The sequence below is a fragment of the Eptesicus fuscus genome, chromosome 15, assembly GCF_027574615.1.
Source record: "Eptesicus fuscus isolate TK198812 chromosome 15, DD_ASM_mEF_20220401, whole genome shotgun sequence".
Taxonomy (NCBI): domain Eukaryota; kingdom Metazoa; phylum Chordata; class Mammalia; order Chiroptera; family Vespertilionidae; genus Eptesicus; species Eptesicus fuscus.
This window is the reverse complement of record NC_072487.1, coordinates 33,958,514-33,980,190: the sequence shown is the minus strand read 5'-3', so window position 1 is coordinate 33,980,190 and position 21,677 is coordinate 33,958,514. Positions and strand designations below refer to the sequence as shown.

Genomic DNA, 21,677 nt, shown 5'->3' with positions numbered 1-21,677 from the left:
TTGCACTGGGTCTCCAGATGGTCTAGAGCTGCACTGTCCAATAGGGAAGCCCCTAGCCACACATGGCTATGTAAGATTAATAACAATGAAATAAAACATTCACCCAAAGAAGATAAACAAATGGCCAGTAAACACGTGAAAAGCTGCTAAACATCACTGATCATTATGGAAAACAAATCAAAATTACAATGAGATTCCATCTTACAATAAGATACCAACACATTAAGATGGTTACTATAAAAATCCCCACATAAAATAACACTAGTGAGAATATGAATAAATGGAAAACTTTGTGCTTTGTTGGTAGGACAATAAAATGGTTCATCTGATAATGGAAAAAAGTATGAAGGTTCCTTAAAAATTGAAAATAGAATTACCCTATGATCCAGTAATTCCTCTTCTGGTTATATCCCCAGGAGAATTGGAAGGAGGGTCTTGAAGAGATATTTGCACACCCATGTTCACAGCAGCATTATTAATAATAACTAAAATGTGGAAGCTACCCGTGTTCGTCAAAAGATGAACTGTTAAGCAAATTATTCAGCCTTGAAAAGGAAGTTCTGACAATCAACAGATGAACCGATAAGCAAATCATTCAGCCTTGAAAAGGAAATTTTGACACATGCTACAAAATGGAAGATATTTTACTAAGTGAAATAAACCAGTAACAAAACTACAAATACTGTATGATTCCACTTACATACTTAGGGTAGTCAAAATCATACAGACAGAAAGTCGAATGGTAGTTGTCAGGAGAGAGGAGAATGGAGAGTTAGTGTTTAATGGGTATAGAGCAATGATTTTCAACCTTTTTCATCTCTTGGGACACAGACTAATTACTAAAATTCTGCAGCACACCAAAAAATATATTTTTTGCTGATCTGACCAAAAAATAGGTATAATTTTGATTCATTCACACTGGACAGCTATCCTGTTGGCTGTTATCATTTTTAAAATTTGACAATATAAGGAAAAAGAGGTCAGTGCCCCTAACTAAATAGGTGTTGAATGTTTTTAAAATTCTTGTGGCACACCTGTTGAAAATCACTGTTCAGTTTCACAAAGATGAAAAGAACTATGGAGATGGATGATAGTAATGGTTGCACATTCTAAATATATTTAACTAGTGCCCCGGTGCACACATTCGTGCACATTGAAAGAAAATTAATTAGAAGGTGGCCAGTGGGGCGGGACTGGGCTAGACGCGCCAGACCCGCCCTGGAGCCAACCTCCCGTGGTCTCTCCTTGGCCAGCTGCACCTGGGTTGGCACCGTGGCTCAAGGGGCGTCTGTGGAGTGAGAGGGGTCCCCCTGGCAGATGGGGTCCCTCGGCCTGGCCTGTGGGGATTGGGCTAAAACCGGCTCTCCAACATCCCCCAAGGGGTCCCAGATTGTGAGAGGGCAGTTGTTGTGTGATGCACCCCGGAATTGGGCTCCCTCCTCTCTGGTTCCAGGGTGCATCACCCGAGAACCGCTGCTGCCTAGTCACCGCAGCTCGGCAGTTCCTGCATTCAGTGTCTGCCCCCTGGTGGTCAGTGTGTATCATACCTACCGGCTGGTCGGATGGTCAGACGGTCACTTAGCCTTTTATATATATAGGTATTGTTGAACCGTGCACTTAAAAATGGTTAAGATGGCGCCCTGGCTGGTGTAGCTCAGTTGGTTGGGTGTTGTCCCATGCATTGAAAGGTTGCCATTTTGATTCTCAATGTTTGGCTCTTAATATCTATATTTCTCTCCCTTCCTCCCGGCTTCCCTCCCTCTCCTTTCCTCTCTCTAAAATTTAATAAAAAATGATTAAGATGATAAATTTTAGGTGTATTTTACAACAATAAAAATTTAAAATATTCATTTCCTCATTTGTACTAGCACATTTCAAGTGCTCAGTAGACACATAGAGGTAAGGCCTACCATATTGAGTAGTGTGCATTGCCATTTCTCACAAAGGTGCATTTAATGGCCCTGTTTTAGAATGCAAGAGCTCTAAGAAAATCCACCAAAGATCTGTGAAATCCTGTTGGCAACAAATACATATATTATTATATTTAATACACTAGAGGCCCGTTGCACGAAGATTTGTGCAATAGGCCTTCCTTTCCCTGGCTGCCGGCACTGGTTTTCCTCCAGCACCCGGGACCCAGGTGTTTGCTCTGGCCGCAGCGGAGAAGACAAGCCTCTTCAGTCTTCAGTCCTCTTCAGTCGTCTTTCAGTTTTCAGTCTCCAGTCTTCGCTCGGGCCGGAGCCTTCAGTCTTCACTCTGTGCCTGTGTATGCAAATTAACTCGCCATCTTTGTTGGGTTAATTTGCATACCACTCCTGATTGGCTGGTGGGCATCGCGGAGGTATAGTCAATTTGCATATTTCTCTTTTATTAGTGTAGATATGCTGAGATTCACAGCATGTATGTAGAGCAGCAGTTCCCAAACATTTTTTGGCCATGCCCCACCTAAGCACCTCTAAAATCCTGATAATACCCCCTGTGGCATATAATTCTTATTATTCAAAAAGGGAACTATTCACGTGGAAGAAGCCTAAAAGGCCATTAACTTGGTCTAAACAAGCTTCCAAAGAACATGGCATCAATGAAAGAGAAAAATAAAAGAATGAAAGGGTAGTTGAAGTGCTGAGGAAGAAATCACTAAGAAATTGTTTTACAAAATAATAATATGAAATGATATGAAAAAATAGCAAATATTTTTAAAACATATAAAAGAGAAGTGAAATGCTTAAATATGTCACAATACAGACTTATATACTGTATATGAGGCCCCTGGAACCATAAGAAATGCAAAAAATTCACTGTTAATAACTCATTCTTGAATTGCTCCCCTTAAAAATCAAATTGCCCCTCTGTGGGGCATGTGCCCCACGTTGGGAACCACTGATATAGAGCCTGTGGTGTGATCCCAGGAAATAGAGCCCTGCGGTGTGGTATCTCTTCCCTAATATTTTCACGAGTTACTCAGTTTGCTGTGCTTAACCGCTGGCCTAAGTTGCTCAGCTGCCCGTCATTAACTAGCTGTGTAACTTTGACCACGCCACTTAAGCTCTCTGGGCCTTTTGTTTCCTCTTCATAAAAGGGGGAAGGAGGTCTTTGAGGGTTTCGAAGACTCTCTGAATCTTGACCATTAAAAATAAGGAGAGGGAGCTGGACGACGCCAGTGGTGGTGCAGCCGACTGTGGGGCCATGGCCGAGAAGTTCGACCCCCTGGAGGAGCACCTGGAGAAGTTCGTGGAGAACATCCGGCAGCTCGGTATCATCGTCAGCGACTTCCAGCCCAGCAGCCAGGCCGGGCTCAACCAAAAACTGAATTTTATCGTGACTGGCTTACAGGATATTGATAAGTGCAGACAGCAACTTCATGATATTACTGTACCTTTAGAAGTTTTTGAATATATAGATCAAGGTCGAAACCCACAACTCTACACCAAAGAGTGCCTGGAAAGAGCTCTGGCGAAAAATGAACAAGTTAAAGGGAAGATTGATACGATGAAGAAATTTAAAAGTCTGTTGATTCAAGAGCTTTCTAAAGTCTTTCCAGAAGACATGGCTAAATACCGAAGCATCCGAGGGGAAGACCATCCCCCGTCGTAATTTCATCCTTCCACTTTGAACATCTAGTCCTGTGTGAGTCACCATGACCTTCAAGCAGCTTGTGACTGAGCGGCCTCAGAGACAGGAGGCCTAGAGGGCTTTGTAGAGCTGTGCTGCCAGCGGCCCCCTCTTTGCAGAGGGCTGGTAAGCACACATTTTTGAGCGTGATGCATTTGATCCTGTATGGCAGAATTATCTTGTAAATATTAAATATGGTAGGTAAAGTAAAGGGTTTGAAAATATTAAAAAAAAATAAAAAAATAAAAATAAGGAGAAAGTAAGCAGGTGCGTGGTGGAACCATAATTTCTACATTGCAGATTGCTGTGTCTGTGTGTTTGTCACTATGTGTGTTACTGGGGCTATAGGTTTTATAGCTAACAAAGGAAATGGTATTATTTCCTTTTTATTTATTTATTTACTTATTTACTTATTTATTTTTGGCTTGGTTTCTCATACTTACAACAGTTTCCAAACTTTCCTTTCCGGAGAGAGGAAGGAAAGAGTATATCTATCAGAAGCATGATCTTTACACTTTGGGATTTTAAGCTGTGTCTAAAGTTAATTACCAAATAATACGTACCTGGTCAGGACTGATGTGGATTTAGCGGGAGGGCTGAAATGGAAACGGTGTGCCAGAGGAGTAGAGAGGAGTGGATGTTCCCAGACATCTCAGGAGGCAGGAATTACTCCCGTTAACAGATAAGTACACGAATGGTAAGGGAACTGAAGCCCATGCCAAGTTCCAAAGCCCATGGGTTTTCCATTTAGCTGCCTGGGAAGAAAGGCTGTGGGAACAGTAGCCATGTTTCTTTGGAAAACGGGCAATTGTGATTAGAGGCAGGTTTAATCCTCAGAAGGGATTCAGTGCTAATGGGCGATAAGAACCACGTTAGGGGCAGAAGTCTCTGCCGTTCTCCGGTAACATAGAAGACTGCAGCCACTGGTCTTTCATGGGGTGACATACAGGGAAAGGGATGGGTAAATGTCAATGCCGGGCATTTTGTAAGTCATCACAGGTGAACTTGGTCTAGCTGCTGTCCTGTATTCCACCTTGGAGGAAGGGATGTCAGAGTGTGATTGTGTACCCCACGATAGTGGAGCTTTAGAGGAGGATTTCAGGCTAGATGGAGTTCAGAATGACAGAGACGGTCTCCCAGGGTCTTTCAGAGTAGCATTGGGGAAAATTACAAATAGAAGTAGCAGAAGAGCAGGATAGAAGGTTCAGGGTCAAGGAGGATGTGACCGGATTTCCTTCTTTGCCTCTGGACCTGATAGACCTTGGAGTCCTTCTGGAGTCTTGAATAAACACTCAAAGGGAGGGGAATGTGGAAGCCAATAGTGTATTGTGCTCATGTGCTCAGGTGTGGGTGGGGAGGCATCCCTGCCAAAGGTGATGGGCGTTTCCCTTGCCAGTTCATCTCCCTGGGTGGGGCAGGAGCCTCAGATACATTGTCATCGCTCACTGGACTTCCGTTAAAGCTCCTGGGTTGGGACTGGGCTGGGATATGAGCAAGAGAAAAACAGAAATGCCAATAATACATAGAGGGAGAAAGGAAGGAAGGGGTGGTGAAGTGAGAGAGAAAGAACCAAAGAGACTCACTGGAGGGTGTCTAGGTTTTATGCAGCACATGGGGCCTGACTTCTTAGATAGCTTGCTGCTAACAAATACGTAGCTCACATTAAATTTCCAGAGATGAGGATTTATTTAAAATAATGCTTTAACTTTCTGCAGGTAAATAGTATTCATTTCTAGAGTAAAAAAACATATCCAGCGAAAGATAAGTGTTCTTCCACTTCCAACCTGAACGCCTCTTACGTTTGTCATTTCAGAATTACACACTGCATGTACAAGCTTATGTGTCTAATGGTCATTTTCATATATGGATATTATATTTACACATTTAACATAATGGGGGTGTATGTTCCCACCTGTGTGTAATTTTTTTTTTTTTCATTTAAAGCAGTTTGGAATGTCTTCATGGCCTAGTATTCCATTTATTAGATGTGGAAGGCTAGGATTTGAAGTGATTAGTGACAGTGGGAGGACTTGTTATGGAATAGTAGAACCTACCAACCTTGCTCATCTGGGGGCAAGTTGCTTACCTCCTCTTTCTAGTACCTTAGGTTTAGTGTTTACAGGGCAGTAGCTCAGTGAAATGCAATAATTTTCATGCCCTTGAACTTTCTTAGTTATGTCCTTTTGGCTTCTGAAAGTGCCAAAAGTGAGAGTGAGAAACTCTCAAGAATTATTGCAGAGATTATTGGCTGAATTCTAAGGACACTGGAGACAATTGGATTTACCAAGCTGTTTCTTTTATTGGAGAACTGACCGAGTACCTTATAAAAAAGTCTCTACAATCCTCAGCCAAAGATTTTTTGTTGTTATTTTCACCTATGATTGTGAGTATTACTGTGGAAGAATAGCCTTTTGAAGAAATTAGCCTGTTCGTTGCTGTTTCTTATACTAGCAGGATTAGATGTTAGCAGATGCACTATTGATTAGCAAATAATTTCTTCCCAGACATTTTTGGGACACTCCGAAAAAAAGGTGATCATTTTGGCTTATAAAGAAGTATGAATTAATAGTAACTTCAGCATTATCTCTGTGGTTTTACTTTTTAAATTTTAGCATAAATGAATATACTTCAAAAGTTATGAACTTTAAAAAATATCTTAGGCATTCTTCCTCTCTGGGCTCCTCTTGGTTTTATTTTATATTCTACTTTTCCTTCAACTTCCTGTGCAGTCAGTAGATTGCTGTTTTACCCTGCTGCCTTACACTAACGTCTGCCTAGTGCTTTGCCACTGCTTTTCTGTGCAGAGCTGTCAGATGAAGGGTTGCATTGTAGATCATTTGGTTCTGCATATGTATCCTTTGTGAGTAAGGACCTGAATGTTATCTCCCTTGGGGCCCTCCCTTCTGGAGCACCCTGGACTTCCACACACTCACATTCACACTCCCCCACATCAAACCACCTCCTACCGTCTTGAACGGGCAGCCCAGTCTCCTGTGGCCTGTGGCTGTCACCTTTCTCCTGTTGGAAGGGCCAGTCAGCTCTGTGTCTGATAATGGCGGGGCCCCCTCCTTCATTTCTCTTATTTAGCAGTAATTCCACTTCTGAATAAAGGCGGGGTTCGGGGGGCGAGCAGGCACACAAGGAAGGGAACACTTTCCGTTGTGTGTCTTCTAAGTGCTTAAATGCTTTACAAAGATGAAATGTGGCAGTTTGAAAATGGAGTCATGTTCCCAGGCACTTTTTACCAGTAAGAAATGTGGCTGATGAATTAACAATTCGAGATACTGAGTTTTTAAATAAATAAAAAAAAATATTTTTAATTGAATTAATTGGAGTGACATTGGTTAATAATGAAATTATACAGGTTTCAGGTGTACAATTCTATAACACATCAACTGTATATTGTATTGTTCGCCCCCCCACCCCCACCCCTTCCCCTCTGGTAATCACCATACTGTTGTCTGTGTCTATGCGGTGTTTTTTTTTTTCGTAAACCCTTCACCTTTTGCACTCAGCCCTACAACCCTCCTCCTCTCTGACATACATCAGTCTATTCTCTGTCTATGAGTCTGTTTCAAAAATAAACTATTCTTTAGAGCAGTTATAGGTTCACAGCAAAATTGAGAGAAAGGTACAGAGATTTCCCATGTATCCCCTGCCCCCACATGCACTGCCTCCCCTATTGTCAACACTCCCTCTAGAGTGGTGCGTTTGTTGTAATTGACCTACATTGACGCATCATAATCACCCCAAGTCCATAGTTGACCTTAGGGTTCACTCTTGTGCTATGGGTTTGGACAAGTTTATGATGACATATATCGCCACCATTATGGTATCACACAGAGTAATTTGACTGCCCTCAAAATCCTCTTTGGAGCTATTAAAATATATTTTAGTTTTTATCTTTGCAGTTTCCCAGTATTGTACAGAAAGAAGCTTTTCAAGTGAACAAGCAAAACATTTTACCCAAATTGGCTTGAGAGTTTATTTTTGAAGGATGCTGTTCCCTTATATAAGTGAGCTCCACTTGATTTTAGACAGAGCTCTTAAGTTTCAGATAGAATAGAAAATGTAGATGTTTGGTTTAAAAATGCCTTTAGAAAAAAGCATTCTCCAGTTTTACTTTCAGAGTCAAATTTCCAGGATGTCTAACAAAACAAAACTCCTCAAACTGAAGCAACAGTTGGAGGCTTGAATGAAAGAAAACACTTATCATTAATGGTACTGATCATTTTGATAGCCTGTTGTTTTAAATAGTGTCTCAGTTTTATTTATTTGAAGGGCAGTCTTTGCTTACATGTCAAATATAGAAATTAGTTGTATTCATATCCTCTGCAAACAGTATTTCTGTAAAGCAGTTACAACAATGAAGAACACAGAAAGTAACCTACTGATCTCCCTTTGACGAGAAAGGAAGTTTAGAAAACAGAGTGTTACAAAAAAGGTAAATACAGGGTTTAAAGTCACAAATTAAGCTTTGTAACCAGCATATGTAAGAGACATAAAAACGTTTTATTGGTTTACATTTACATCTCTTACAAAAATGTAATCGTAAGGGCAGGAATTGCATTTTATTCATGTGCATAGTATAGTACATGGCTTTATAGTAGATGCTGAATGGATGAATAACATTGGTTAAATTTGAAGTTGTGCTTTAAAATACTAGAATAGTAATCATGAACCAACCTGAGGTATCAAGAGTTAGTCATTGATCTTCAGTGTGCATTTTTGTTTTATAATGTTTTTAAATGGCTAAACATTAAAACATAATTTAATAGTTTAAGGTATTAATTCACATGCTGTATAATTCATCTCTTTGAAGTGTACAGTTCCTTGTTTTTTAGTTAATTCACAGAGTTTCACAACCGTCACCATAATCTAATTTGTGGACCATTTTTATCTCCTAAAAGAGACTGTGCCCCCTAGCAGTTATTCTCCATACCAGCCCCATGCAGCCACTAATAGATTTTCTGTCTCTAGATTTGTCTGTTCTGGACATGTCATATAAATGGAATCATTTTGTGTTTGACATCTTTCAGTTAGCATAGTATTTTCAAGGCTCATCCATGTAGTAGCATGTGCTTACTACTGTTTTTTAACTAAACAATATTCCATTATTATATATAAATATGTATGTGCATGTATATATATTTTTTTCTTCAGTTAGTGGACATTTGGGTTGCTATACTTTTTGCCTATTCTGAGTAATAACTCTATAACATTGGCTTTTGTCTGAATATATGTTTCATTCTCTTGGGTCCCTACTAAGTAGTGGAATCATGGAGTCATATGTTAACACTATGATTTTAATTTTGAGGAACTGCCAGAATGTGTCCCAAAGAGGCTGCACTATTTTGCATTCCCACCAGCAGTGTATGAGGATTTCAGAAAATTCTAATTTATTTATTTTTTAATTAAAGGATTAAGATGCCTTCATTCTGGCAAACTACAGATATAAAACCCTTTGAGAGTCTTTTTGATGACCAGAAGTTTAGATCATGGAGGATTCGATAGGTTTGCACTTTATTATCTCTAGAAATATGTTAATATTCAGTATCTAAAATATTTTTATCTTTTACCTCATTATCACATGTAGCTTGTAGTGAAAGGAACAGTGCTGGAGGAAGTAAACCATTGAAGGACCTCACAGTGGGCTTTCTTGGTCATGTTGTTGGCCAGTAGAAATGCTGGTTTGTTTCTGAAGAGGAAAAGCAACTTTTCAGACCTTGCGTGACAAGCATATCCTTAGAATGAGGAAGAGGGACTTCTTCTGCTCTAGGAACTTGAGTTTCTAACTGTGGAAGACTACCATCACTTTTGTGGAAAGCACAAGAGAAAACCTGAGAGATGGTTAAAATGGACAGCTGTCCTTCATGTTATCAATGGGAATATGGTAGCTTCAAGGATTGTCTTAGAATTTACTGCCAACAGCCGGTTGTGGCATTGGAGAACTTTTAAAGATGGCGACACTAGGTATTGTCATAGTAGGATACAGCTTTGCATTTACTGCTATAGGAAACTTGGGATGTCCAAAAGCTCATCTGTGTCATTATTTTCACTCGCCTGTTCCACAGTATTCCCCTGGACTCTTTGAACCGTGGATTCCTGGTTATCTGCTGGTCCAGTGATCCTGTCCATTGGCCACCCCCTCAGCCACTTCCTACTCTTTGAACCTTGTAGACACCTTTCTGACCCATATGTTGTTTTGCTAGGTCAGCTTTCTTCAAAGCTTCTTGGCCTTTGAAATCACCTGTAGACTCACATGAGATGATTCCTTTTATCTCTGTCAGCATCCTTTCTCTTTCCTCTCTTTCTTCTTTTCCCAGCCTCTAAATTCTTGCTTTATTGCTGACTTCTCTCTTTGTTTTATATGCTGGTCTAATCTGTATTTCTGAAATAATGAGGACTCTGAAGTTTCTCAAAGGCCTGAGGTTTACAGGGAAGGGTGCACGGGGAATGTCAGCTAACACCTTATGCAGGATTCTGTAAATTCTATACCTCTGCCAGATGATCTGGGCTCTGAGCCTGGTCGTGCTCCGTGTTGCTCCAGGAAGCAAAGGAAATGGATAGGTGCGCCTGTGGCCCTCTCATGGTTCCAGCTGCTGTCTCACTGGTTCTTGACTTGTCAGGGTTCCTTCTGCCATTGTCACAGGCAACTGTGTAAGTGCAGATCTGCATTTCTGTCTCAGCGTGAAGGTGTCTTACTTTTCAATTTATATATATATATATATATATATATATATATATATATATATATACACACACACACACATATATATATGTATATATATATAAATCGATATAACAACCTTTTTGACTCCCCTAAGCAAATTCACATAAATATTGATCCCTCTTGCTGAGCCAGATTTACATTTCAAACCCAGTTTATTCTCATCTCTCTCTGTTGGCGGACTTCACAATCCCTAATCTGGTTTTAGTGTGCAACACCATTAAATGTGCTTTTCAGAAAAAAAATGCATAATAAACTCTTAAACTATGAATACCTGGCTTGTCAAAAGAAAATAGTAATTCAGTATTATAATGAGAGCAAATTTTTCAGATTTTTATTGGCAGTAAGTATTTTTAGATAATACTTTAGCCATACAATATGAGTTCAATCCAATGTGTACTAACACAGAATACTTTCAGTATTGATTTCAGCACTTACAAAACTACTCCCTATTTTTGTTTTACTCCTTAACTGCGGTCCGGAGGTTTAGGGGTTTATCTAAAATACAGAATACGCATTAACTCAGGGAAGCAGATTGGATCCATAACGCCAATAAATGTTTGATGAACTAAATCTTATAGACACTTTTCATTCCCCACCCCCCCCTTCTCCCCTTTCTTCCTTCTATTTTTCTGTTTTATTTTTCACTCATTCAACAACTATTCATTGTGGGACTGCATTGGGTCAGACCCTTTTCTAGGCATGGGATATACAGCAGTGCATAAAACATCTGTCTCTCGTGGGTCTCTTATATATCCAACGGGGAGACTGTTGATAAATAAGTACACCAATAAATAAGCAAGATATTTTTAGAAAGTGACAAGTGCTATGAAGAAAGATTAAGTGATAAGATGGACGTACTTGAAGGAATAGTGGCTGTTTGACAGTGTGGTTAGGGAAAGAGGACCTGGCCTCTCTAAGGAGACTAAATTGGACCTAGTCTTGAGTCCTAATGGGCCATTGTGGTTAAGGTCTGGGGAAAGAGTCTTTTAGGCAGAAGGTGCAGCGAGGGGAGAACTCCCTTAGGCCAGGGATCTGGAGCGGTGAGAGCAAGGGTGATGGTACGGGGGGCCGTGTCTCCCAAGGCTTGTAGGCCAGGGGAAGAGTTGGGATTTCATTGAGTGCAATGGGAAGTCAGTGGAGCATTGAAGCAGTGACAGGCATGATCTGATTTACTTTTTTATAAAGCTCTCTTGCTGCTGTGTGGAGTGTAGTTTGAAGGAATGCAAGTGAAGGCTGTGCAGTTGCCCAGGCAAAGGGGAGAGCAACTTGGACTGTAGTGTGGGTAGTGGAGAGGGAAAGAAATAGTGGGACAGGGGGTCCGTTTTGGAGGCAAATTTACATGTAATTTGATAGATATTGTCAGTGACACTCTCTCCAGAGAGAGATTGCTACAGCACTGCCAATACTAGGTTATCATTGAGGCTTTATCAGTCTGAAAGGTGGAGAGTTGTATGTTGGCATGGTTATTAGAATAATGCCCGCCCCCCCCAGAGATGACTGCACCTCAGTCCAGTGACCTGTGAAGGTGTTATCTTACATGGCAAAAGGGAATTTGCAAATGTGATGAAGTCAAGGATCCTGAGATTGGAGATGATCCTCGATTCTCCAGAGGGCTCATTTTAATGGCATGAATCCTCAGAAGTGGGGAACCTTAGCTGGCTACGCCAGCAATGCCACAACAGAAGAAGATGCAGGAGAAGGTGAGTTTTGACGTGTGAGAGGGAATTGACCCACTGATTTGAAGATGGAAGAAGGGGGTCCCAAGCCAAAAAATGGAGGAGTTCTCTAGAAGCTTGGACTGCCCTCAGCTGACAGCTAATAAGGAAACGGGACCACAGTCCTACCACTGCAAGGAAATGAGTTCTGTCAGCAACCTGGATGAGCAAGGAAACAGGCCTCCCCCAGCCTCCAGAAGGGAATGCAGCCCTGCAGACACCTTGATTTTTAGCCTAGAGAGACTTGAATCAGACTCAGACCCACAGAGCTGTACAATAATGTGTGCTCTTTTAAGCCACTAAATTTGTGGTAGTTTGTTATATAACAACTAGAGGCCCAGTGCACGAATTCGTGCATGGGTGGGGTCCCTCAGCCTGGCCAGCAATTGGGGCCAATCAGGGCTGTGTGGCCCAGTCCCAATTGGGGCCAGCTGCCAGGGTGTGGGGTGGCGGGGGGGAAGCGGGGGCAGGGACCACAGGAGGTTGCCTGGCCACGGGAGGTTGGCTGTGGGAGTGCATTGAACACCAGGGGGCAGCTCCTGCATTGAGCATCTGCCCCCTGGTGGTCAGTGCGCATCATAGCCACTGGTCATTCGGTTGTTAGGTTGTAACGGTCACTTAGGCTTTTATATGTCTAGATAGAACACAAATATATTTAATACTAGAGGCCTGTTGCACGATATTCGTACAAGAATAGGCCTTCCTTCCCCTGGCTTCACTCCCAGCCGCCCGGGAGCCAGCAAGTCCCTGCTCCCAGCCCGCCTGGAAGCCGGCAAGTCCTCGCTTCTGACCGGAGCCCTGCTCCTGTAGCTCCCTCTGCCACCCCTCCTCCCCCTCATAGCAAGCATCCCGCCCCTCCTGGCAACTCCATGCCTGTATATGCAAATTAGCCCACCATCTTTGTTGGGTTAATTTGCATACTCACTCTGATTGGCTGTGGGCATAGCAGAGGTACGGTCAATTTACATGTTGTCTATTATTAGGTAAGATAGATTTTAATCCCTTTTTCCTTTGTTAGTGAATTTGAACTTTTTTTTCCATTTATATATTGTATTTTTTTTCTGTGAACCATTCGTGTATGTCTTTAGCACATTTCTCTATTGAATCTCTCCCATATTTATGGGGGTCTTTTTTATTATAGAAGTTGGCCCTTTGTGATATGAGTTGCAAACCATGCCACTCCCCCCCGCCCCCCACACACACACCCTTGGTATTTCAAACCATGCTGGGACAGACTGCAAAGATGAGAGGAGCCTAAGGACTGAGCTCTGGTCACTGCACATTTTGGAGTCATGCAGTGGAGCAGGAGTCTTGATTCTTTCAGTTCCTGGTTAGTGGATCATTAGCCAGGCCAAGTGAAAAGGGCCATACTAGAACATAGTAGCACAGCTAAACCTGATGTCTTTATATTCTTCCAACTTCTGCTCTTCATTTCAGTTTAACCATGGGCAGATCTCAGGTTAAGCTAACAGCCCCAGTGATTGAACCATTTCACAGTCACATCCAGTGTTGTGACCTAGAAGTTTCTCTGTTACCATCTATATTATAAAAAGCCAGTGGCCAGAATGCCAGAACACTGGGATGACCAAATGACCGGTCATCAGTAGGTGCATTGATGGGTCCCGCGGTGGCGGTGGGAGGGACTCTGGGTCCTGCGCAATTTCATGCGCAGTGACCGTCCGACTGTCCAGTAGGTATGACACGCACTGACCACCAGGGGGCATATGCTCAATGCAGGAGCTGCTGAGCGACAGCAACTTTGCAGAGTGCCCTCTTGCACTCTAGGACCCCTTGGGGGATGTCGGAAAGCCAGTTTCGGCCCCGTCCCCCAAGGCCAGGCCGAGGGACCCCACCTGCCAGAGGGACCCCACTTACTCCACAGATGCCCTTTGAGTCAAGGCACCGCCCCAGGTGGGGCTGGCCAGGGAGGGACCGCAGGATGTTGGCTCTAGGGTGTGTACGGCCCATTTCACCCAGTCCCACCCCGCTGGCCACCTTCTAATTTATTTCCTTTCAATGTGCAAGAATCCATGCACCAGGCCACTAGTTTGGTATACAATTAACTGGTACGGCACGACTAAGGAGGAGGGTATACTGTCTAGGCAACCCAGCACTGACTGCTGCCAGTGCGGGCGCAGCGACCCAGCACTGACTGCCAAGGGGGCTGCAGATTAGGCCCAGAGAGAGACCCAGAGAGAGAGGAAGGGTCTGCTCCGCAGCCTCCATAGCAGCTGTTGATCAGCCATTGCCTCTCTCTTTCTCTCTCGGCTTCACTAGCAGCCGTGCCTCTGTTTCTCTCCGGGCCTCCGCACCTCTGCGGGGGCTGCTGATCAGCCCCGCCTCTTATCAGGTCCGGAGATAGGCCTGGAGACGCTGACTGGCATAGAAACCGACCAATCAGAACCAAATCTGGGTCAACTGTGAGGAGCCAGTGGCTGCCTAGGAGTTGGAGCTTTTGATGCTGACTGGCATAGAAACCAGCCAATCAGAACCAAATTGGCCAGCAGGGGAGGGCAGTTGAGGGTGAGATCAGGCCTGCAGGGGAGGGCATTTGGGGGCGAGATCAGGCCAACAAGGGAGGGCAGTTGGGGGCGAGATCAGGCCAGCAGGGGAGGGCAGTTGAGGGCGAGATCAGGCCGGCAGGGGAGGGACAGTTAGGGGTGATCAGGCAGGCAGGGGAGAGCAATTAGGGGCAATCAGGCAGGAGGCACAGGCAATTAGGGGCAGGCAGGCAGGCAGGCAGGCAGGCAGGCAGGCAGGCAGAGGCAATTAGGAGCGATCAGGCAGGCAGGCAGGTGATCAGTTAGGAGCCAGCGGTCCCAGATTGTGAGAGGGATGTCCCCCAAGGGGTCCCCGATGGGAGAGGGTGCAGGCTGGGCTGAGGGAACACCTCCCCCCCCCCCCCCCCCCCGTGCACGAGTTTCATGCACTGGGCCACTGGTTTTAAAGAAATTTAACTGCTCTCTTTGACTGAAGTGGAACACGTTTGGGTCATGCTTCCCCCAGGGTGAGCTGTTGTTACCACATGGCAGTGCCAGGTTGTCCCTGAGAGAATGGTAAATGGTGGTAGAAGCTTGACTGAAGTTCTTAAGGCTTGAAGACAACTGGAAAAAGAGCTTTTTGTTACCTTGATAACTTTGTACCTGGGGAGGAAGCTCCATGTCATTGAAAAAACCCCAGATCTGGAGTCCAAAGACCCAGCCCAGTTACTCACTGCCTCTCTGATTTTGAGCAGTTAACTTAATTTCTTCAGAGGACAAATGAATAAATTAATAATGTCTGTTCAGTTTATCTGGCAGAATTGTTGTGCTCAACTAAGATATTTATGTAATTCCTTGTAAGCCATGATGAAGTACAGAAACATGTCATAGAATTCATGTTTCAGATTCTAATATGAGGACATGATCCTGGACATGATCTGCCTGGTAACCATAAACTATTTTTGGTGGTTTTTTTTTTGTTGTTGTTGTTGCAAAAATTAAGTTACAAGGAGAAACATCACAAGAATTATCTCTCTGGGTGAGGATTATGTAACTTATCCCATTTCCCTCCACCCCAGCTGCCAGGAATCTCAGAGATATATCTTAATGCTCATATAGAGTAAATGTATTGACCCTCACATTGAAATAATTAGATTAAGCTTCCCTCTTCTTGTCCTGGTCTTACTTTTATTTTTCTATTTCACTAATTTTACAGAGATGGCTAACACTAAAGACACATACAGGCAGTCCTCGGGTTATGTCGGACTCAACGCACGTTGTTTCGTGGTTACGTTGCCATCTCCCATTTACAGTATTTATATAAAAAAAAAAGTTCCGTCATTTCAACGTATGTACATATGTGCTTTATGTTTTTTATTATTTATTTACCACAAGTAAAGGTCAGGAATTACCTTTCTTTTAAATTTTTTTTTTTTTTTTTACTGTTTTACTTCATTACTGCTGTGTATGTGCTCCATGTGAGTGACGTAGATGCTTATATAGGTGGGTTCTGACTTACCGTGAAAATCGAGTAGGAACGGATCTCCGACGTAACCCGAGGGCTGCCTGTATGTCTTTCGTGTTAGCCACCTCTCCTTTCTAAAGGCAGCGGGGAGTGTGTGACCACTCAAATACTCAAGGCGCCGAGATGAGGTAGTTGCTTTCAGTAAAACAGGTAAAGCACCGTAAGGATTTGCTGCCCCTCGCAGTTTGGGAGGCACACATTTGAGACGCCTTGGGACACGTATGTCAGATTAAGAGATGGGGGTGTCGGCACAGAACTTTCGGCGGGGGACAGACACTTTGACATCACCGCCTTCCAGAAGAAATGTGAGAAACCTGAACCAGGTGAGTCCACCTGTTGCCCACTATGGGATGGGGTCCAGTGGTTGATAAGCATAGTCTTTTTTTAAGTGTTTAGCTTGAACAATTTTCAGTGTTAAAAATACTCCCAAACCTGTGTGCTTTGAAAATTAATGACAGATTTTTTTCATTAGGGGCAAAGCAAAGCATCAAGGGAGTCTCAAGGACGCTATTCGAATACACTCACATCAAATGCAGAGGACGGGGAAGGAATGAACAAGTAGTAGCAACACAGGCCATGCACAGTTCCTCGTTAGCGAGTGTGAGCCACGTCTGAGACTGTCCCGTGGCATCCCACCCTAGGAGCTGCTGTCTCTTGGAGCCCTGGCCATCCGCGTGGTGAGGGTGGCGCTCATTTTCCTTATCACTCTCTGCCTCAGTTTTATCTGGGAGATGGAGTTATGAGTTACAGGAGAAAAGGAGTAAGAAGCACATCAAAGAATTTCCTTGTGGCTTTTGAATAAGGGGCCTCATTGGTTTGGGGTTGTTAGCTTTGGGTGTGCTGTTTTCATCCTGAAGCACCTGGGTTTGTTTTTCTCTAAAAGATGTAGATAAACTAGAGAATCCAGGGGAAGGGCAACAAAAATGATGTATGGCTTAGAGAGAAGGAGAATAACAGTCTATAAATATTTGAAAGGTAATATAAAAGAGGGAGAGAGGTTATTTACAGCATTGGAAAGGAGTTTGACAGGGAACAAAAGCTTGCATCTAGGAGCAGGGGAAAATTGGGTAGAACTGAAAACACAAAGCTTAATAAGGGTGATGAAACAATGATATGTAATTTTCACATTAGTTTGTGTTGCCAAGGTCAGAGTGGCAGGAATAAGGGATGTTTTTCACACTGAGGATTCATGTGTGATTGTGAATAATGTTTTCCTAATTCCTTGTTGTGAAGCTCGGAGAGTAGACAATGCTTTATTCTTTGCCTTTGGAATATAGTTTGTTCAATCCCCAACTCTGGCGTTACGCTTTCAGCGGTGGTAGTAATAATTACAACTCTGCTAGCTCTCATTTACTGAGTGTCTGCCTTATGCCAGGTGTTGTTTTAGCTGTTTCGTTATTTATATTCTTATTTAATCTTTTACAGCAACTCTGTAAAATAGGAACTATTTTTCCATTTGTAGGGAAATTGGGGTTTAATAACATGCTCAAGATTGCACATGTATTAAGTGGTGGGATTGGGATTCAAACCCAGGCCTGTGACTCAAAGCCCATTCTCATTCCCTGCATTGATAGTACTAATTTGGGACCCAGTAGGTAGCCAGGTTACTAAATCAGGTGAACAGTTTGTATCCAGTTATAGAAGTAAATAAAATAGTTGATGTCCAGAGCTCTCTTCTCTCTTTATCTCCTTTTCTTTTTTAAAAATATTTTTTATTGATTTCATAGAGGAAGGGAGAGAGAGAGAAACATCAATGATGAGAGAGAATCGTTGATTGGCTGCCTCCTGAATGCCCCCTACTGGGGATGGAGCCTGCAACCCGGGGCATGTGCTCTGACCAGGAATTGAACCGTGACCTCCTGATTCATTGGTCGATGTTCAATCACTGAGCCACACCGGCTGGGCTCTCTCCTTTTCTTGAGATGTATTTTTCTGTAGTATCAGTGAGTGCTATGTTATTATCATGTCTGTAAATTCAGTTGTACCATAAGCCTTTAGTGTCCTTATAGTTATAGAGTGGTCTGTATAATCTCATGTAGGAAAGACAAGTTTAGTAAGTTGGGCATTATTCTTGATCATATATGTGCTGGTTGTAATGGGGATTCCCTTGGCAGTATGTCCAGTATATTGATAACACAAAAAAATCGAAAATACACTGAGTTAATTACTCACAGTAAAGGTGAAGAGCAGGGTTGTCTGCGTTTTTTATGTCATTGTAAGAAGGTTCCAGTCCTGGAATCAGAGGCCTGGGTTTAATCCTGATTCCAGCTCCTGCTGTATTCCTTCGTGTGCAGGGCACCTTTCTAAGCCACAGCCGGCTCCTCTTCTGGGGAGCATAGTTCCTGCTCTCTCAACCTCATGGAGTGATTGTGGATAGCATCTGAAAGAATATGTGTAAATTGCAGCATATTCCATAAATGAAAGGTGATGTGAAATTAAAAGTTAGCAACATTTGCATTAGCAGCTTAAAAAAAATTAATCCTCACCTGAGGGTATGTTTTATTGATTTTAGAGAAAGGAAGGGAGAGAGAGAAACATCGATTGGTTGCCTCTCATACATGCCCCGGCTGGGGACTGAACCCACAACCGAGGTATGTGCCCTGACTGGGAATGGAACCCGAAACGACACTTCAACCAACCGAGCCACCCGGCCAGGGCAGCGGCTCATTTTTTAGTTTAGCTCCTCTTGGGTAAAATTTAGGATAGTTAGTAAGGGTTAAGACTTTTGAGAAAGTCGACATTATTCAAAGGGGTCACAGTCAGATGTTTATTGGGGGTAAAACATAAAGTGCCAGGTGAGTGTCAGGGACACTCGTCCACAACTGTTGCTTCTTCCCTTTGCCCATGGTGGCATGTAATGAAGGCCACGCTGAATTTCCGAGCCAGAGGTTGATGGCATAGAAATCCAAAATGTGTGCCAAAACCGGTTTGGCTCAGTGGATAGAGCGTCGTCGGTCTGCGGACTGAAGGGTCCCGGGTTCGATTCCGGTCAAGGGCATGTACATTGGTTGCAGGCACATCCCCGGTGGGGGGTGTGCAGGAGGCAGCTGGTCGATGTTTCTCTCTCATTGACGTTTCTAGCTCTCTATCCCTCTCCCTTCCTCTCTGTGAAAAATCAATAAAATATATTAAAAAAAAAAAAAAAAGGAAATCCAAAATGTGGCCCAAGCACTGTCATTTCTCACTGATACATTTCACCTTGCCAATCCTATTTGTTGTTCTACATAGGAAGTACCTTCCCTCTGGAACTGTGTGCTTTTTTAAAATAAAGAGCTCTTTGATTTCTGTCCCCATGCTGTTCTCCTAGCAGTGGTGTCTAGTGAATTTCTCTCTAAAGTCATCCCTAGATTACTTTCACTGTACACTGTAATGATTTTCTCCTGGTCATATTTCTCCCAAGGTCTCCTATCTCGGTTACTTGTAAGGCTACTCCTCCCCTCTCTTGTTCTCTTTGATCTTTTATAATTGGCTTAAAACTCTCCATATTTAATCTGCAGTGACTTTGTTTCTCCTCCCTATTTTTGCTTTTCCAGTGCCTGAGGATTTAATAATCTGTTGCTTATTATTTTCTTCATTTTTCTTAAGGTGGCATATTTTCTGCCGCACAGTTTGTCTTTTCTCCTCGTCTACACATTTGTTTTAGCTGCACTGTCTGTATTTGGGCTTGGGATAAATAAAGTGCTACGCATTCTGTGCAGTTGTGGGTTTCCTAGTTTCACATTCAGCTGGACTTGAAGGCATCTGCGTCTGCATATGGTAATGCCATGATAAAGTGACCCTTTTTACCTTGGAGATAGATGGTTGAGCACTCAGTTGGTATTGAGTGAATGAATGAATGAATGAATGAATTGTTTGAGTTTTTGAGCGTGTTTTTTTTTTCTCACAAGTTGACCTTTCTGGGGCAAGTGACTGCTCAACCTATCATTGATGGGCAACCTTTGAGCTTGGTGTGTCAAACTTCGCCAAAAAACTGAGCGTAACTCGGGTAGTGTGTCACTTTGAGGAAAAAACTAACTCCAAGACTCTAGTCGCAAATGTTTCATCCTCAGGAGCAGCAAATGTTTCATCCTCGGCATGCGGCCGCGTGTCATCAGAAATGGCTACGCGTGTCAGTGCTGACACGCGTGTCATAGGTTCGCCATCACTGCCCTATATGAAAGAAGAGCCGTTATCTCCCCTGGGGTTGACTTTCTGGTGAATCCTTCCTGGGACAGCACCCGTCCTCTTCTTTTCACTGAGCTCAGCTCTTCAGCTCTGAGACCCTTGGACCCAGCATTGCAGTCTCGTCAGCCTTCCTGCTGCTTTTCTGGTCTGTGTCTGGTCTGGAGTCCAGGGGTGAGAGAGAGAGAACACCCAGGTGAGTCTGGAGGTGCTGCCTATTTTGTTGTTTTCTTTCCTGGGAAAAAGAAGCCAACTTAGATTTAAAACGTGTGTGCTTGTAGGAGTAAGTGCTTTTTTTGTTGTTCAGATAACGACCCTTGCCTCATGGGTGGTTTTAAGAAAATCTTTTTTTCTCCTGCTTGCCAATCCAGTATTGTCTCTGAGACAGAAAAAACCTTGAGCAGCACCGGGGAGGCTGGTGGCTGCCGCAGCCACAGAGGGTCCCGGGTGCCGCGCCGAGTTTGGGACCCTTTGCCGCAGAGAGGGCGCCCTGCACGCAGGCCCCGCCGCCCTCCGGTTTAGAGCTTATGCACCCCTCCCACCGCCACAGACCGGCCCCTCAGAGGGTGCCAGGTGCTGTTGGAGGACAGAGGCCTCCCTCTTGGGTGGTTTCGCTTTGGAAGGTTTCAGCTGTGCGCCACTCTGAGGGGCGTGATGAAATATCGCGATGCCCCCCCCCTGGGACGTGACCGCGCTTTGTCCCGCTGCACCAGCTCCCGCCCGTGGGACATGGTAGCCGCCATCTTGGTTATCAGCTCCGCTGTGGGCGTTGGTTATCAGCTCCGCCATCTTGGTTATCAGCTCCACCGCGCTTGTGTTCCAGTCACCCTTCTGTTACTTAGTAAAGGCCCCACCAGCGCGGGTGGTGGTGCTGGCGGTTCAGATGCGCCACGGAGAAGCCGTCAAGTGTGGCTATCGTCAGGTGAACAGTAGCCTGTGTCACAACGCTTACGTCACCCACCCCCCTTCATCTCGTCACGCGGCGTTGCATCATCTCACATCATCACAAGGAAGGTGAGTGCAGTGCAGTGACAGGAGAGAGGGAGCAGTCACAGAACTTTTACTGTTGTATATTGTTATCATTGTTCTGTGTGTTTTTTTGTTAATCCTCACCAGAAATTATTTTTTCCATTGATTTTTAGAGAGAGTGGAAGGGAGGGAGAGAGAAAGAGAGAGAGGGAGGAAAACATCCATGTAAGAGACACATGGGTTGGTTCCCTCTCGAACATGCCCCTACCTGGGCCAGAGGATGTACCTGGGTTGCAGGTTCATACCCTTGATGGGGAATCAAACCAGCGACCTCTCCATGCTTGGTCAACACTCTAACCACTGAGCACACCGGCCAGGGCTAATTATTCCATTTCTTATTAGTGATTGTCACTCTTTTACTGTGCTTAATTTATAAGTTAAGCTTTATCGTAGGTATGTATGTGTAAGAAAGAGTATAGTAT

General features: G+C 43.7%; 2 protein-coding genes across 4 annotated transcripts in view; both read left to right on the top strand.

Moving 5' to 3' along the window:
• DMRT1 (doublesex and mab-3 related transcription factor 1) overlaps window positions 1-21,677 on the top strand; it is a 110,447-nt gene that overhangs the window by 5,929 nt on the left and 82,841 nt on the right. Inside the window, exon 3 of one of the 3 annotated variants that reach the window (XM_054727585.1) lies at window positions 1,905-1,918. The exons of the other annotated variants lie outside the window; for them this stretch is intronic. Coding sequence (XP_054583560.1) covers window positions 1,905-1,918 — 14 coding nt within the window. The remainder of the gene's footprint in view (window positions 1-1,904; window positions 1,919-21,677) is intronic. 3 annotated transcript variants of the gene reach the window in all.
• Window positions 3,150-3,821, top strand: LOC103289206 (mediator of RNA polymerase II transcription subunit 10-like). The gene has a single exon (XM_054727586.1). The coding sequence runs from the start codon at window positions 3,187-3,189 to the stop codon at window positions 3,592-3,594; it is 408 nt and encodes a 135-aa protein (XP_054583561.1). The 5' UTR covers window positions 3,150-3,186; the 3' UTR covers window positions 3,595-3,821.

What these genes read in the sequence shown, in the direction of transcription:
- LOC103289206 (XM_054727586.1), top strand. Translation starts at nt 3,187, where the DNA reads ATGGCCGAGAAGTTCGACCCCCTGGAGGAGCACCTGGAGAAGTTCGTG.